The sequence below is a fragment of the Microcaecilia unicolor genome, chromosome 3, assembly GCF_901765095.1.
Source record: "Microcaecilia unicolor chromosome 3, aMicUni1.1, whole genome shotgun sequence".
NCBI classification, from domain to species: domain Eukaryota; kingdom Metazoa; phylum Chordata; class Amphibia; order Gymnophiona; family Siphonopidae; genus Microcaecilia; species Microcaecilia unicolor.
The window spans coordinates 462,501,212-462,518,240 of record NC_044033.1 but is presented as its reverse complement, the minus strand read 5'-3'; the positions used below and the strand labels follow the sequence as shown (position 1 = coordinate 462,518,240).

At 41.3% G+C, this 17,029-nt stretch overlaps 1 protein-coding gene across 2 annotated transcripts in view; it reads left to right on the top strand.

Annotated features, from left to right (window-relative positions):
* Window positions 1–17,029, top strand: part of DST (dystonin) — a 509,263-nt gene that overhangs the window by 234,185 nt on the left and 258,049 nt on the right. For both annotated transcript variants that reach the window (XM_030198986.1, XM_030198985.1), the window contains 2 exons: window positions 863–1,062; window positions 6,088–6,583. In XM_030198986.1, the coding sequence (XP_030054846.1) occupies window positions 863–1,062; window positions 6,088–6,583 (696 nt within the window). The remainder of the gene's footprint in view (window positions 1–862; window positions 1,063–6,087; window positions 6,584–17,029) is intronic.

The window sequence follows — 17,029 nt, the reverse complement described above, 5'->3', positions numbered from 1 at the left end:
AGTACCTAATTTAGGCATAGCCATTTGCACCAACTGAAATGCGGTGCAAATCCTCATGCCTAAATTAGGCACATATCCTCCTTATTCTATAACTACACACGTAAATTCTAGTTACGCCCCTGATCTGCCCATGACTCTCCCATTTCCACGCCTACTTTTTGGACTCACGCCTAAATATTAAATCCATTTAACACTAATAATTGCTTGTTAGAATGCCAATTATCAGCACTAATTGGATCATTCAATTAAGTTGCACGCGCATCTCAAAGCGTCATATACAGAATCCAGGGGACTATGTTTGGCTAATTATACTGTCCAGTTTATACAGCATGTGAACATTGAGGGGTTGATATTCTGCTGGCAGTGGTCAGCGTTAGTTTTTTTCACTGCTGGCTCTATGCCTGGATATTCAATGCTGGGTCATGTCCAGGCCCCACATTGAATATCTAGGCATACGCAGCCAGATAAAATCTACCTACTTAAGGGTAATGTTCAGCACTTAACCAGCTAAGATGAGCCACATAAAGATAGGAATATGCAGTCCTATTTATGCAGTTATCCTAGCTGGTTAAACGCTGAATATCGGCACATAACCAGCTAAGTGCTGATTCTGCCCCTGGAATGCCCAGAAAGTAGCTATTTTCGGCTTAGGTTCTAACTGGGCATTTTCAGTGGCACTATCCAGTTAATTGCTGCTGAATATACCCAGTTAGCCCCGGACAAGCGATTTAAATGGCCAGGAGCCATTTCTGGCTGTGTAAATCACTTTGAATTTAGACCCTTAACATTTTTTTATGTTGTACAATAAGAAAAAGAGAATTAACTTTTAGAATAGCATAATGATTGCTTTATGGTCTTATAGATGCCAGATGGAAAGAAATCAGTCATCTGACTGCTGATAGACAGCAAAAACTGGAAGAGTCATCCAATTACATGACCCAGTTCCAGACGGCGGAAGTTCAGCTAAAGCAGTGGCTTGTGGAAAAGGAGCTAATGGCCAGCGTTCTTGGGCCTCTCTCCATTGAGCCAAACATGCTAAACACTCAGAAACAGCAAGTTCAGGTCAGTATTATTTATAACCATCATATGCTTCAGAAATCTGTTTTTTCATAAATAAGATGGCAGCCAAGTAGACCACATTTTTACTTGAGGTTGTTCAGGAAAACTTGGTGCCAAGTCATGCAGGCTTTTTAACTAATGTATGTGTTTAACTTTAGAGTGTGCTGTGTTTTGTATTTTTATGCCTATTAAATGACAGCATGCAGCACTGAATTTGTGTTTTTTTTTTCCTGGGTTGTGATTAGATACAGTTTGATATACATATTTCACTGTCTTCCCTATTATCTTTGTGGGTTCGTTATCTCTATATTAAAACAAATACAAATGGATAAAAGAAATATAAGTCAGACTTCTCCAGCAAGTGCAGATTGATTGTTCTCAGAAAAATGCTGACACATGGTACCTCTGGTTTCAGATTAAAGCCAATGCCAGTCTCAATGCTGACGTCGTCATGATAACACTCATAGTTGAATGTGTTTGCTGTGCTAATATTTTGCCTTCTGTAGTTTAACAACAAAGAAAGGCAGAACCAATGGCAGTAAGGTGTGGTCATATAATTTCAGAAAATGAGCTGGGAAAGTTATGCTTTTCATCATATCAGTTTTGAATCTGTGATTGAAAAGAATGCTGTTAGTTTCGCACATTCTTACATAGATTCATTGGAAGTCTTTTTATAATGTGCACTAAGCAGCTATCGTGTGAATTAGCATGCAGTAACTGTTAGCCCACAGCTACTATAACCCAGTGCATTTTTTCTAGAAAAAAAGGTGCTGGTACTCAAATGCTAGGCCACCCTTCAAGGGTGGGGTGATCACTGAGGGACCCACCCCACAATAGCCAGGCCCCCTGCAACCAGTCATAGAACCTATGACAAGGCAGAATTGGTGTGTAGAGCCTGATCTCCTTCATTAAAACCTGGAGTCCATGGGTCAATTTTAGCAGACAATGGAAAAGGTGCCAGTACTCAGTACCCCCAAATACCCCCTCAAAAAAAGCCCTGCTATAACCATTACATGCACTTTACTGCAATGCACACCATTAGGAGAGGGAAATGGGTGTTGGCTGCCCATCAAAGTTAGCACTCAGTAACTTACTGTTCTAGATAGCAGGGATGCTCTTACCACCTCCTAAATAAAATTGCCCCACAAATGTAGCCAAAATCACTGTTGTAATGGAGCTGTGTATATTTACACAAACATATTTTGTAACCTATGAGCATACTTTGTGATTCTGCCTGCAGTCTGTCCACAGTACGCTTTTGTACATGCATACACCTGAATCTAATAAAAGTATGTACATTCTTGTTACCTCATGTACTGTTACATGGAGATAATTTTATAAAACCTTTATAAAATTATTCCCAGGTATGTAGGTGTTCATTTTATATAATACTACTGCAACTCTGCCCTCAACCTCTAGAGGCGCCTACACAGAAAACACGTAAAATTGGGGTCTTATTTGTGGTGCACCAACTTTTACATGTATACCAGTACACCGATTTATAACTGTCATTTTTAGCTCTGAAAACATGATTTACATATAGAAAATACATGATAAAATTACCCATCTAATGGGTAGCCCTGAACATGTCTTCTTCTTAAGGAGCTTTGCAATTTCTAATAAGCAAAACCAGTGCAAGTGTATTTAGATGCCTTGAGTGAACCATGATCCTCGATCCTTGTGCCATATCTTTAGTGCAGTGGGCTGAGAACCTGGAGAACTGGGTTCAATTCCCATTGCAGCTCCCTGTCACCCTGGATAAGTCACTTAATCCCCAGGTACAAAATTTAGATTGTGAGCCCACTACAGACAGAAAAAGTACCTGCATATAATACATGTAAACCACTTTGGTTGTTCCACAGAAAGGTGACATATCAAATCCATGACCCTTTTAGGGATGTAGGCTCCTTTTCTGCCCCTAATAAATAAATAAATCAGCTCAGAGATCATGGTCACTTCAATAGTACCAGTCCTAAAACAATCTTGTAAAAATGCATAAGTACATAAGTATTGCCATACCGGGAAAGACCAAAGTTCCATCAAGCCCAGCATCCTGTTTCCAACAGTGGCCAATCCAGGTCACAAATACCTGGCAAGATCCCAAAAAAGTACAAAACGTTCTATACTGCTTATTCCAGAAATAGTGGATTTTCCCCAAGTTCATTTAATAATGGTCTAGAGACTTTTTCTTTAGGAAGCCGCCTTTACCACATTCTCTGGAAACGAATTTCAGAGTTTAATTACATGTTGAGTGAAGAAAAAGTTTCTCCAATTTGTTTTAAATTTACTACATTGTAGCTTCATCGCATGCCCCCTAGTCCTAGTATTTCTGGAAAGCATAAACAGACGCTTCACATCTACCCATTCAACTCCACTCATTATTTTATAGACCTCTATCATATCTCCCCTCAGCCGCCTTTTCTCCAAGCTGAAGAGCCCTAGCTGCTTTAGCCTTTCCTCATAGGGAAGTCATCCCATCCCCTTTATCATTTTTGTCTCCCTTCGTCGCATAAAAATGTAAAAGCATGAACTAATAGGTTGTTTGAGTTTATACAGGACCTATTGCCTTATTTCATCTGCAGCTGTTCCTTACCACTCCCTAGAAGCTGCTATCCCAGGTAACTGCATAGTTTGTTTAATGGTTAAGCAAGCCTTGCTGATAAGGGCACAGAAATAAGGAGAAAAAAAATAATAATATAAAATGTTGGCGGCCAGCACAAGGATGTCAAGTAGCACTTCATAGCTCTTCAGAACTGAGCGTGATATAACTGTGTCTAAAAAAAGAAATGTTTGAAATCTTTTATAAAACAAAAATGAAATCTTTTCCTTTCTCAGCAACATATCTTATTACCGAGATGTTTTACTGGAGAGAGCTACAGATATAAACTTCAGTACATCTTTTTATGCACTTCAACTGAGGATCAGTCCAAGCGTGTGGTGCACTAAATTAATAAACTCCAAGATCTTGTCATTACGTACTTTCTTTGATATTTGAGGTCCAAAATTGAACCTTTAGTGTTGAGGGAAAAGGTAGAGCTGTTCTTTTTAATGAGAAAGACAGAAAAATAGTGAAAGAGCCTCAAAAAAACAGAAAAATAGTAAAAGAGAGCTTCAAAATACAGAACCTGACAGTCTTACCTCCCTAGTTAATGAAATGTTAGGGATTATTTTTGTCCCAGATGTCAGCATGACCTAGACTTTGATGATTTTTTTTGTTGCATGTGCTTACACTGTAGAAGTTCACTGCAGATAAAGCAGAAACAATGAAACAGTTTGCTGTGTGTATTGAAATAAAAATTTGCTAAGTTGCCAAACAACAAAAGTCGATATAAAGCCTGCTATTTAGTTGGTGCCTGGACTCTGGGGTAAGTCTGCTTAGAATAAATAGCAAAAGATTTCTTTTAAACACAGTGCATCAGCTAATGCAAAACAGTTGCTGATAATCGTGTATATGCTTAAAAAATGTCCTTTAATTCTTTTATAAATCAAAGTAAAGAGCCCTTTAGCATGATGTTTCAGCAGTTGAGTACTGAATGTGGACATAACCATTCTGCTATTCCACTGGAAACCGTGTTTATTACTAGTATTTACAGGTGGTAAGAAAGAGCAATTACCAGTAAATAATGTTACACCTTGTTATGCTGGTACTGCCCATCTGTGTCATACATGCTGACCTTGGCTTATATGTAGGATTGTCATATGAATTCTAAATATTTATTTTGAGGTAACCATTACTGTACTGATATGACAGCATGAACTATCGTATATATTCGAATATAAACTTATTCAAGTAAGTTTCCCCTCCTCCCTAAAAAGGGGGAAAGCTATTAACTCAAATATAAACTGGGGCTTTATATTCAAGTGTTTGACTTCTTCCCCTACCCCCATGGTGTCAAGCATAAATTCCATTAACGCCACTGATCCGCCCATACCCCTCCCATGGTCACGCCCCCTTTTGTGACGCCTAAAGATGTGTGTGCAAATTTTAATTAATGCCAATTAGTGCCAATAATTGATTATTAGTGCCCAATTATCAGTACTGATTTGCTCATTAATCAGTTAAATTGCGCATACAAATTGGGTATGCGCCACATTTGCATGCAATTTTGAGCACCATATATAGAATTAGGGCATTAATAGGCAATTCTACAACTGGGCACATTTATTTATGCATGTCTTGCACATGTCAGTGTGCTACACACTATTCTATTAAAGCATGCACAGTTGCTATAGCATGCAACTGCAATGAGTGTACATGTGGGCCAGCATGGGAGGGACTTGGACATATCTTCCACTTACGTGTGTAACTTACAGAATACTATAAGTGTTACGCACACTGCTTGTTGGCCTGGCATAAGTGGGTGTGCCCAAAATGTAGGAGCGTTGGTTCCAATTTATGCCAGTATTCTATAGGAACACTTGCACATTCACTACCTGCGTAAGTTAGGTACCTCAGTTGTGGCACCCAGATATAGAATTGCCCCCTTACCGCACAGGCACCATATTACATACACCTGCAGATAGGGTGAATGCATCCACGCTACCTTCCAGTGCATCTAGCACAGTTGCCTAGCCTGTGAAAAAAAGATGAAGCTGCAGTGATGGTTGTTCCCCCTCCCAGCACATCATGTTTCTCCTCCCAATACCCCTCAGCAGATCAAGCGACCTCCTTCCGATACCTTCTGTTGCACATCATGCCCCCGTTCTCTTCCCCCTAGCACCACACTCCTTACTCTTGTATCAAATCCTAACTCAATATCAGATTTCTGCCCTCCACCCTGGTCCTCGACTCACTCAGAGGTTCCTTTGTACTGTAGTGCAATGGATGGGAGCAATACCCCTCCCCTCCCATCTTTTCTGGCTTTGGATTTAGTGGTACTATTTCTAGGGAACAGCTATCCTTAACCATTTAAAAGCAGTGATCTTGCTTTCAAGGGAAGAAGTATATCACATCACACTGTAGTGTAATCATTAAAGAGCGCATACAAAATTTGACTAAATGTTCTTTTACTTTTTGTGTTTTCTCAGATTCTTCTCAAAGAGTTTGATACCCGAAAACCTCAGTATGAACAACTAAATACTGCTGCTCAGGGAATACTGAGCAGACCAGGTGACCTGCCACCATCTTATGAAGTTGTGAAAGAACAGTTGGCAGCCGTGGCTCAAAAGTGGGATGGCCTAACTGGACAACTGGGTGACAGATGTGGCCGCATCGATCAGGCCATCGTCAAAAGCACGCAGTATCGGGTCCTCCTGAGAAGCCTGTCTGATAAATTAAATAAGTTGGATAATAAACTGAAAAGCAGTTTGTCTGTGAGCGCACACCCTGATGCTGTTAAACAGCAGCTGGAAAAGGCTCGTGAAGTACAGCAGGAAATTGAGCAGGAAATGAAGAATATAGAAGAGGCTCGGGCCCTTTGTGAGGACCTGTCAGCACTGGTTGGAGAAGAGTATTTGAAAGCAGAGCTTAGCAGGCAGTTGGAGAGCATTTTGAAGCCCTTCAATGACATTGAACAAAAAGCAGGTTAGTATTAGAGCATAAAGTATTTGATGAATAATATATAGTTGCTTTGTTTCTTGGCTTAGAATAATGAATACTGTAAACTATGACTTATGAAATATTTAAAATATATATGTAGGATAAATTAATAATCACACTTTCAGTGACAAATTTAACTAGGATTTCAGTTTTTATAAATCCAGAAGTACATAAGTATTGCCATACTGGGACAGACCAAAGGTCCATCAAGCTCAGCATCCTGTTTCCAACAGTGGCCAATCCAGGTCAGAAATATCTGGCAAGATCCCAAAAAAGTACAAAACAGTTTATGCTGCTTATCCCAGAAATATGCAGTGGATTTTCCCCAAGTCCATTTTAATAATGGTCTATGGGCTTTTCCTTTAGGAAGCCGTCCAGACCTTTTTTAAACTCCGCTAAGCTAACCACCTTTACCACATTCTCTGGCAATGAATTCCAGAGTTTAATTGCATGTTGAATGAAGAAAAATTTTCTCCGATTCGTTTTAAAGCTGTTCTCTTGCTAGGAATTGTTATGTTTAAAGCAATTATACAAATTACAGGGTTGTGCGTTTGGGCTGCAAAAACTCAAGGGAATGATACAGTTTAGAGGGTGAAGAACTTTTATGAAGGAAAGAGGAATGCGACTTGGGTGTGACTGTATGTGATGATTTTAAGGTGGCCAAACGGGTAGAAAAGTCGATGGCAAACGCTAGAAGGATGCTTGGGTGCACAGGGAAAGGAATGGCCAGTAGGAAAAAGGAAGTGATGATGCTGTTGTGTAAGACTCTGGTGAGACCTAATTTTGAATATTGTGTACAGTTCTGGAGATCACACCTTCAAAAAGATATAATCAGGATGGAGGTGGTCCAGAGGACTGCTACTATAACGCTCAGTGGTCTTCATCATAAAGTGTACAGGGTTAGACTTAAAGATCTCAATGGGCCGGATCCGATATTAGCACTATTTAACCAGCCAGGAATGGCTCCTGGCCGGTTAAATAGCACTTAGTGAGATATCCGGTTATCTCCTCTGAATATTAGCGGCTAGCCGTGCAACTTAGCTGGCTAAATGTAAATATTCAGCGCTTAACTGGCTAAGTTGAGCGATTAAGATAGGCCACTTAAATAGCAGGCCTATCTTTAACCGCTAATAGCTTAACCGGCTAGCTCTGAATATTCGCTTAGCCCGTTAAAGTACCACAGCCAAAACTGAAACCGGATATTCAATGCAAGTCACTAGATAAAGCCTGGTGTTCAGTATCTGAGTTCAGCGCCACCGCCAGCAAATACTTGTGACATAAATGTACAAGAGGTGAGTCTCTTTCAATTGAAAGGAATCTCTGGGATGGAGGGGAGGAGGGGTAGCATAGGATAAAGTCATATAGGATAAAGGTGAAAGGGGACAGACCTGAGGAAATACTTCTTCATGGATAGGGTGATGAATTTGTGAAATGGCCTCCTGGTGGAGGTGGTGAAGATGAAAATTGTATCTGAATTCGAGAAAGCTTTTGAGAAGTACACAGGATCTGTAAGGGAATGGGACTTGATATACTGCCTTTCTGTGGTTTTTGCAACTACATTCAAAGCGGTTTACATAGTATATACTGATGCTTATTTGTACCTGGGGCAATGGAGGGTTAAGTGACTTGCACAGAGTCATAAGGAGCTGCAGTGGGACAGACTGCATAGGCCATATGGTCTTTGTCAGCCTTCATTTTTTCTATGCTTCTATGTTAACCCATGTGAGACTGCCTTTTTTTTTTCCATATGTAGAGTGTGAGCTGTCATTTGTGATGGTCAGTTGGATCCAGTGAATATGAACTAACTGTAACTTGCCTGCAAATGTGGTTGATTTCTGAGGTTTAATATAATTCACGTGGGAATTTCTTAAAGAATTTAAAACATAGAGGGTCATGTAATAGAGTGCATGTTTTAGTAAACAGTATTGCATTTTTCACATGCTATTTTTCCATGCATGTAAATGAGGTGGTTAGAAAAGTAGCACACAAAATTTAGCTATAAGAAGTTTCACTAAAAACTACACCTTACTGAGATGTATTTTTTCTATTTTTTTGGAGAAATTTCACAAAATTTATCTACATGCACAGTCAATGATTTTGGATTGCAGCAACATATCAACTATTAAATCTAAATACAGAAAACCTATACAAAGGTGGAGTCACATGTTATTGCAAATAACACACAGTATTTACTATTTTTGAGTATGAAGCCATTTTTGCAAAACTTTGCTTCTTTCTTTATTTTACAGTTTTTGATATACTGCAATAGGCCTGGAATGGGCATAGTGGTTAACAAATAAAAATAGCAGAGATAGGGGGTAGAAGAGAGAGAAGATGAGGAATAGAAGGAGAAAGATCATGGAGTGATAGGCATAAAAGATTCTGTAAAGAGATGGGTTTTGAGGAGTTTCATGAAAGATGTAACTGGGGGCTGATTTCTGATGTGGAGGGGGAGCTTATTCCATAGTTTGGTAGTTTGAAGCCTAAGTATCTAAAGACAGAGTCTTGAGAAATTGTAAGATGAAGCACAGGTAGGGAGGGAAGTGTGAGTAGGTTATTGTCGGCTGAATGAAGACAAAAAAAGGAGAGTTTAAGAGATGAGTAGATTATTGAGGTAAGCTGGAGCAGAAGGGAGAATGGATTTATAGACCAATGATAGACTCTTGTATTTTACACCTGCAGTAATTGGTAGTCAGTGTTCCAGACAGAAGAGAGTGACATGGTCAAAGCATTTGGATTATGAAGTAGAGTTATGAAGTAATGTAACAGCAGTGGATTGGATAAATTGGAGGCTTTCGAAAGAGTATACTGGAATACCAGCGTTGAGGGAATTTTAGTAATTGACTCGAGACATGGCAAGTGCTAGAATTAAAGGATGAAGAAGTGAAGAGTGGAGGATGGGCTGGACAGCACGGATATGATGGAGCTCATAAAAGCAGGAACAAATTACAGAATCTGGGGTTTGAAGGTGAACTTTAAATCAAACGTGACTTCTAGAATTTTAATGGAGTCCTTGTAAGTCAAGGAATAACCGTTAATGGAGGGTGCAGGTAAAGCAAAGTTATGGGATGGGGACAATAACACTGATTTGCACTTTGTAGAGTTTAAGTTGAGAAGATTCAATTTTAACCAGGATGCCATGTGTGTCAGACAGTCATTGAAGAGCGTGAAAGGGGAAGAGTCCGAGATACAGCACAGAGTCTATATCGACTGTGTAGCAGAAAGGATTGCAGAGATAATCTTGAATAATGGTGAGAAGAAGGGAAAGAAAGATGTTGAAAAGATCTTATGGTGATGGCAGGCAGTGAGCAGGTTCCCAGATTCTACAGTTGAAGATGAGAAGTGGTGTCAGAGGGCATAGATGCAGTTTTGCAACTCTACTATCTCGGACCATCCTATGTGTGTTCCTTCCATGGCCAATAGTGGACCGAGTCCTTCAGCGCATAGAAAGTCACTTGGGTCTGGTGGTGTTCATTGCTCCAGATTGGCCTCAAAGACCATTGTATGGGGACCTGATCTGCCTAGTTGTAAGCATGCGGGATCCATCTCAGGTACCTGTCATTGCTTTCTGATTTCACCTTTTTCTATTCACTGGCCAAGTTCTGTTATAATAAACCTATAGTTTATTAGCTCTGCTGTTCTGGACTAAGAATCCTGGTTCATGTCTTGGGGTCTTTGGGTGCTTTCTAGGAACTGTGGGACCCCTGGAAATCACCAGGGAATAACCTGTGAGTGGGAGACTAGCCCATAGGCAGGACCCAGTCAGTGGGAGGAGGATGCTAGTTTAGAGCATATGCCCAGGTACAGGCAGGCCTGAGCAGTGCTGGTGGACAGACCCTCCAGGTGGCCACAGATTAACTCCACTTGGATTTCAGGACTCTGTTCTTTCCTGGTTTTCTTCTTATCTATCCCATTGTACCTTTAGTGTATACTCTGGTGGATCCTCCATCACTTCAGGGATCTGTTCTGGGACCTCTTCTTTTCTCCATCTGTACTTCTTCCATTGGTACTCTGATAACAGGGGTGATAAGATACAGACGTTCAAATATTTGAAAGGTATTAATCCGCAAATGAACCTTTTCCGGAGACGGGAAGGTGGTAGAACTAGAGGACATGAATTGAGGTTGAAGGGGGGCAGACTCAGGACTAATGTCAGGAAGTATTTTTTCACAGAGAGGGTGGTGGATATGTGGAATGCCCTCCCACGGGAGGTGGTGGAGATGAAAACAGTACTGGAATTCAAACATGTGTGGGATAAACACAAAGGAATCCTGTTTAGAAGGAATGGTTCCGTGGAATCTTAGTGGAGATTGGGTGGCGACGCCGGTAATTGGGAAACAAAACGGGAGCTGGGCAGACTTCTACGGTCTATGCCCTGATCTTGACTGAATAGATAGGGATGGGCTCGAGTGTAGATTTTAAGGGGCTTCGATGTTAGCTTCAGAACTTAGTACAAGAACAGTACTGGGCAGACTTCTACGGTCTGTGCCTTGAGAAAGGCAAGGACAAATCAAACTCGGGCATACATATAAAGTATCGCATACCATGTAAAATGAGTTTATTTTGTTGGGCAGACTGGATGGACCGTACAGGTCTTTATCTGCCGTCATTTAATATGTTACTATGATCTCATCCCATGGTTTCCAGTATCACCTTTATGCTGATGACTCCCAGATCTGTCTCTCCACACCAGAACTTTCAGAAGGAATCCTGGTCAAAATATCAGCCTGCCTATCTGACATTGCCACCTGGATGTCTTACCGCCATCTGAAATTAAACATGACCAAGACTGAGCTTCTTATCTTTCCTCCTAAACCAACCTCTTCTCTTCCCGCATTCTCTATCTCTGTGAATAACACTCTCATCCTCCCTGTCTCATCAGCTCATAACCTTGCGGTCATCTTCGACTCCTTTCTCTCCTCTGCACATATTCAGTAGACTGAAAAAACCTGTTGTTTCTTTCTTTATAATATCACCAAAATTCATCCTTTTCTTTCTGAACACTATCAGACCCTTATCCACACTCTTATCACTTCTCGCTTAGATTATTGCAACTTGTTTCTCATAGATCTCCCACTAAGCCATCTCTCTCCCCCCGTCAATCTCTTCAAAATTCTGCTGCACGACTTATATTCCACAAGTGTTGCTATGCTCATGTTAGCCCTCTCCTGAGTAACTCCATTGGTTCCCTATCCATTTCCACATACAGCTGAGACTCCTCTTATTGACTTACAAGTGCATTCACTTTGCAGCTCTTCAGTACCTCTTCACTCTTGTCTCTCCCTATACTCCTCTCCGGAAACTGCATTTACTGGGTAAATCTCTCTTATCTGCACCCTTCTCCACCACCAACTCCAGACTCCGTTCCTTTTATCTTGCTGCACCATATGCCTGGAATAGACTTCCTGAGCCTGTACGTCATGCTCCATCTCTGTCCGCCTTCAAATCTAGGCTAAAAGCCCACCTTTTTGATGCTGCTTTTAAGTCCTAACCCTTACTCACTTGTTCAGTACCCATATTTTATCATTCCCACCTTAGTAATTCCCTTATTCCTTATTTGTCCTGTTTGTCCTAATTAGATTGTAAACTCTGTCGAGCAGGGGCTGTCTCTTCGTGTCCAGTGTACAACGTTGCGTACGTCTAATAGTACTATAGAAATGTTAAGTAGTAGTAGTAGTGCTAGGCGTTTCATACAGCTACGTACCTCCATTGCTGAGATTTAGGTTTTTTTATAAGACGGTTTGGGTAACGGTCTTGTGTTAACATCTTTGAAGATCAAGGTGGTTGCGCTGTCTTTTTTTCAGGAGTGGGCATATGGGAGGCCTTTGGCCTCATCTCCAGATATTGTGGGATTGCTGTGTGTGGGTGGGTGGGTGGGGAGGGGGTTTAAGCTTATTAAACCTCTTCAACAACCGGTGGTTCCATAGTGGGATTTGACTTTAGTATTTTCGTTGTTGTTGTCCTCCCCTTTTGAGCCCTTGGAGAATTATTCCTTGAAAGATATCATTTTGAAGGCAATAATCTTGGTGGCCATTTCCTTGGCTCAGAGGATCTTGGATTTGTTGGCCTTGTCATGCAGGGAGCTTTTCCTGTCATTTTGTAGAGAGAGAATGATGTTGCGACTGGTGCCTTCCTTTTTCCCTAAGGTAGTGCCAGCCTTCCATTTGAATCCGTCTGTTTCTCTCCCAGTTCTGGGTGATTTCGGAGGGTCAGGGAACAGCAGCATCTGGCCCGACTTGATGTCAGGAGAGTTCTGTTGGCTTATTTGGAAAGAACAAATGAATTTCAGCGTTTGGATTGCTTGATTGTGCTCTATGGAGGTTTGAACAAAGGGGCTGTTGCCTCTAACGCATCTTTAGCTCATTGGTTTAAGGAGGCCATCACAGCGGCATATCTTCTCAGGGGGAATCCAGTTCCACCTTGTATTTGTTGTGTATTCACTCAGTTCAAATCTTTGAACTACTATAGCATTATTCAATTTTTATCCAGTTACATCTCTTATTGTTCTATATTATTGATATATTTATAAGAACTGTTATCATATATAGTAACATAGTAGATGATGGCAGAAAAAGACCTGCACGGTCCATCCAGTCTGCCCAACAAGATAACTCATATGTGCTACTTTTTGTGTATACCCTACTTTGATTTGTACCTGTGCTCTTCAGGGCACAGACCGTATAAGTCTGCCCAGCACTATCCCTGCCTCCCACCACCGGCTCTGGCACAGACCGTATAAGTCTGCCCAGCACTATCCCTGCCTCCCACCACTGGCTCTGGCATAGACCATATAAGTCTGCCCAGCACTATCTCTGCCTCCCAACCACCGGCTCTGGCATAGACCATATAAGTCTGCCCAGCACTATCCCTGCCTCCCACCACCGGCTCTGGCACAGACCGTATAAGTCTGCCCAGCACTATCCCCGCCTCCCAACCACCAGCCCCGCCTCCCAACCACCGGCTCTGGCACAGACTGTATAAGTCTGCCCAGCACTATCCCCGCCTCCCAACCACATAAGCACATAAGAACTGCCACGCTGGGAAAAGACCAAAGGTCCATCAAGCCCTGCCCTCTGTCTCCGACAACGGCCAATCCAGGCCCCAAGAACCTGGCAAAAAACCCAAAATTTAATAACGATCAATGGACTTTTCCTTCAGAAATTTGTCCAGACCCCCTTTAAACTCAGCAAGGCCAGCTGCCGTCACTACCTTCTCCGGCAATGAGTTCCAGAGTCTAAGTACGCGCTGAGTAAAGAAAAACTTTCTCCGATTTGTTTTAAACCTACCACATTCTAATTTCATCTTGTGTCCCCTGGTTCTATTATTGTTAGAAAGCGTAAACAAACGCTTCACATCTGTCTGCTCTATCCCGCTCATTATTTTGTAAACCTCTATCATATCACCTCTCAGCCGCCTTCTCTCCAGGCTAAAGAGTCCTAGCCGTCTTAACCTCTCCTCATAGGGTAGTGTTCCCATCCCTTTTATCATTTTTGTCGCCCTTCTCTGCACCTTCTCCAATTCCTTTATATCTTTTTTGAGATGAGGCGACCAGAACTGTAAACAATACTCCAGGTGCGGTCGCACCATGGAGCGATATAACGGCATTATAACATCCTCATGCTTGGTTTCCATCCCTTTTCTAATAATACTCAACATTCTGTTCGCCTTCTTAGCCACCACAGCACCTATAGTTTCTCTTATGGAATGGAAGTTATAAAACATTGTTATTTTGTATTGTATTTGGATGTTTGTTACCCTTAAACATCTAATTAAAAAAAGCACATTCCACTAGGGGCATTGTGTCTTTATGGGCAGAGAGCAGTTCAATTTTGCCACAGGGTGGCGATTTGGTCCTTTTTATATTCTTTCACCAAGCATTACAAATTAGATGTTTAGGTGCAAGTTTATTGACTTCTGGTCTCCAGGGGTCCTGCTTTGGTACTTGCCAACCATCAGCATCTGGGCAAGTCTGGAGGGCTGACAAGGAAGGAGAAATTAGGGCTTACCTGATAATTTTCTTTCCTTTAGGCCATCCAGACCAGTCCAGAGACCCTCCCATAGTGTGGTTTGTTAGGAGTTGTGTTGCACAGGGATGGGTCATGGAGGACTCAGTTTTCCCAGTTAGCATATTTCTTTATAATTGATTCTTGTTGCTTGGTTGTTTCTTCTGTTGGGGGCGTTGTGTTTAATGGATGAATAGATAAGTAAATCCACATACAGTTGCAAAGAAAACAGATGAGGAAATGACTGCAGCTCAAGGAAAAGAGCTAACCAATACATGAGAAAGGCAGTCTGCGACGCGGGCCCACAGCATTCTATGTAGTGAGGGGACTCGGTTTCCTTATTCTGCTTTGCTAGTGAAATACTGACTGACTAGTGTCTGTACAGAGTTAAGGCAGTTCTTGAGTTTGTGTTTTTAGTCTCCATATGCTGGTAGAACAGAAAGAGAAGCAGACCTGATGTAAAAAATGGCTTCACAAACAAGTGCCCGACATGTGAATCCTGGGAGAATTGATAAACCGATAGACTGCTTTTCTACATAAGGTCTGCTTCTCTTTCTGTTCCACATTGGATCTAGTAGATGTTTAGCTTCGTGCTTTCTGACTCCATCTGCCGGTAGGCATCCATAACCCAACCATCAGTGTCTGGAGGGCCTAAAGGAAAGAAAATTAGTGGAGGAGTGACCTAGTGGTTAGGGTGGTGGACTTTGGTCCTGGGGAACTGAGGAACTGAGTTCAATTCCCACTTCAGGCACAGGCAGCTCCTTGTGACTCTGGGCAAGTCACTTAACCCTCCATTGCCCCATGTAAGCCGCATTGAGCCTGCCATGAGTGGGAAAGCGCGGGGTACAAATGTAACAAAAATAAATTTCTCCTTTTTCCAGTTCTTCCTGCTCCTTCTACCCTAGTCCTATGTGCATAAGCTAAAGGGGCATCCTTTAGACAAAACAGTAGAATGCACCTATATCTTTTAGTGCAGCTATTTTCCATTGATTATTTTTAACTATAAAAGGCACATATGGCTATACGGCTAGGGATTCTTCTTCAGTACTACACCAACCAAAGTCCTTTCAAATTGTTGAACAGGAGACTAAGATGGGAACGTAACATTGCTCTTACAAATTAATCACTGAGCTATCTACTTTGAAATTAAAAAAAGACCTCAGTTCCTGCATTCCAAGTCTTTCCTTCATCATTTTTCCAGCCCTTTACTTACATTAGTACTACTTCTCTCATCCCCTTCCCTATCCCCTGCTTTTCATTAGCCCTGTTCCTGCTGCTATGATCTGTATCAGTCACTGTGTAAGCAAAGGATCTGTGAGCTGGTGTGTGCTAGTAGACCTGCTGAGGCAAGTTTTAGGCCTAGAAAGGCAGCTTTTATAAGAAGTGAGGAGTGAGCAAAAGGACTGTCAGCATGCAATGCATAACACCCAGTGGCCAGACTTCCGATATTTGTGTGTGTGGTCTTTGTGAACGGTCTTTTCTATCATGAATGGTATTAAGTTTTTAAATTTTTATATTGTAAATCACTCTGGTTAGTTTGAGAAGAGTGGTCTATCAAGTGTATTAAACTATTCATGTTAGCTGAGTTCTGGGGGAAGCTGCAGTTTGGCCAAGGATTGCTACTGCAATGGAGGGCCAAATTTGCAAGAGGATGTAAAAAGAGAAAAAAAATGTGGATAGTTGTGCATGAAAGTTTGTACTAGTGTTGTAGGTCAGTCAAGACTGAATCTGACTGAGGAAGCACAAAGCAAAGGAAGGGAGGAAGAAAATCATTGTTCCCCTGCATTATTCTTTCTCTGATTACATCTGGCAGCTCAGTATTGTATATTAATGTTGATTTCCAGCTTAAGAGCAAAACAGAATTGTGAACTTAAGCCCAGTATGCTTATTTAACAAAGGAAATGAGGCAATCTTTCAATAAACTATAAGAAAATTACAATATTATTTTGAGAATGTACCAAAGTTCCAAAGACGTTTCATAAATCTGTTACATTAATGATACAAAAACAAACTGTAGATGTACTGAGATCTGTTCATGTTTCGGATAGGATTGCTATATTATTTATCCCTCTGTTTACTAAGCCAGGCTAGCGGCTGTCGTGCGGCAATGCTGACACAGCCCATTCAAAGTGAACAAACTGTGTTGGCATTATTGCATGGCTTAGTAAACAGGGGGCTTAGTCAACAGATGTGTATTTCTCAGTACTCATATTGTTAACCTGATAACTACATCAGACAGAATATCATTCCTTGTAGTACATAGAAGGATCAAACGCTGTAAGAAAGTATATGATGGCAAACAAGAAGAGTTAACCCATCCAGTCTGCCCAGTTATTCCTGTCCACACTGTATGGATTTATTTATCTATTTAACATCATTTGTATCCCACTGAATTGTCACACTTGAGAGCAGTTAACAAAAAAAATGC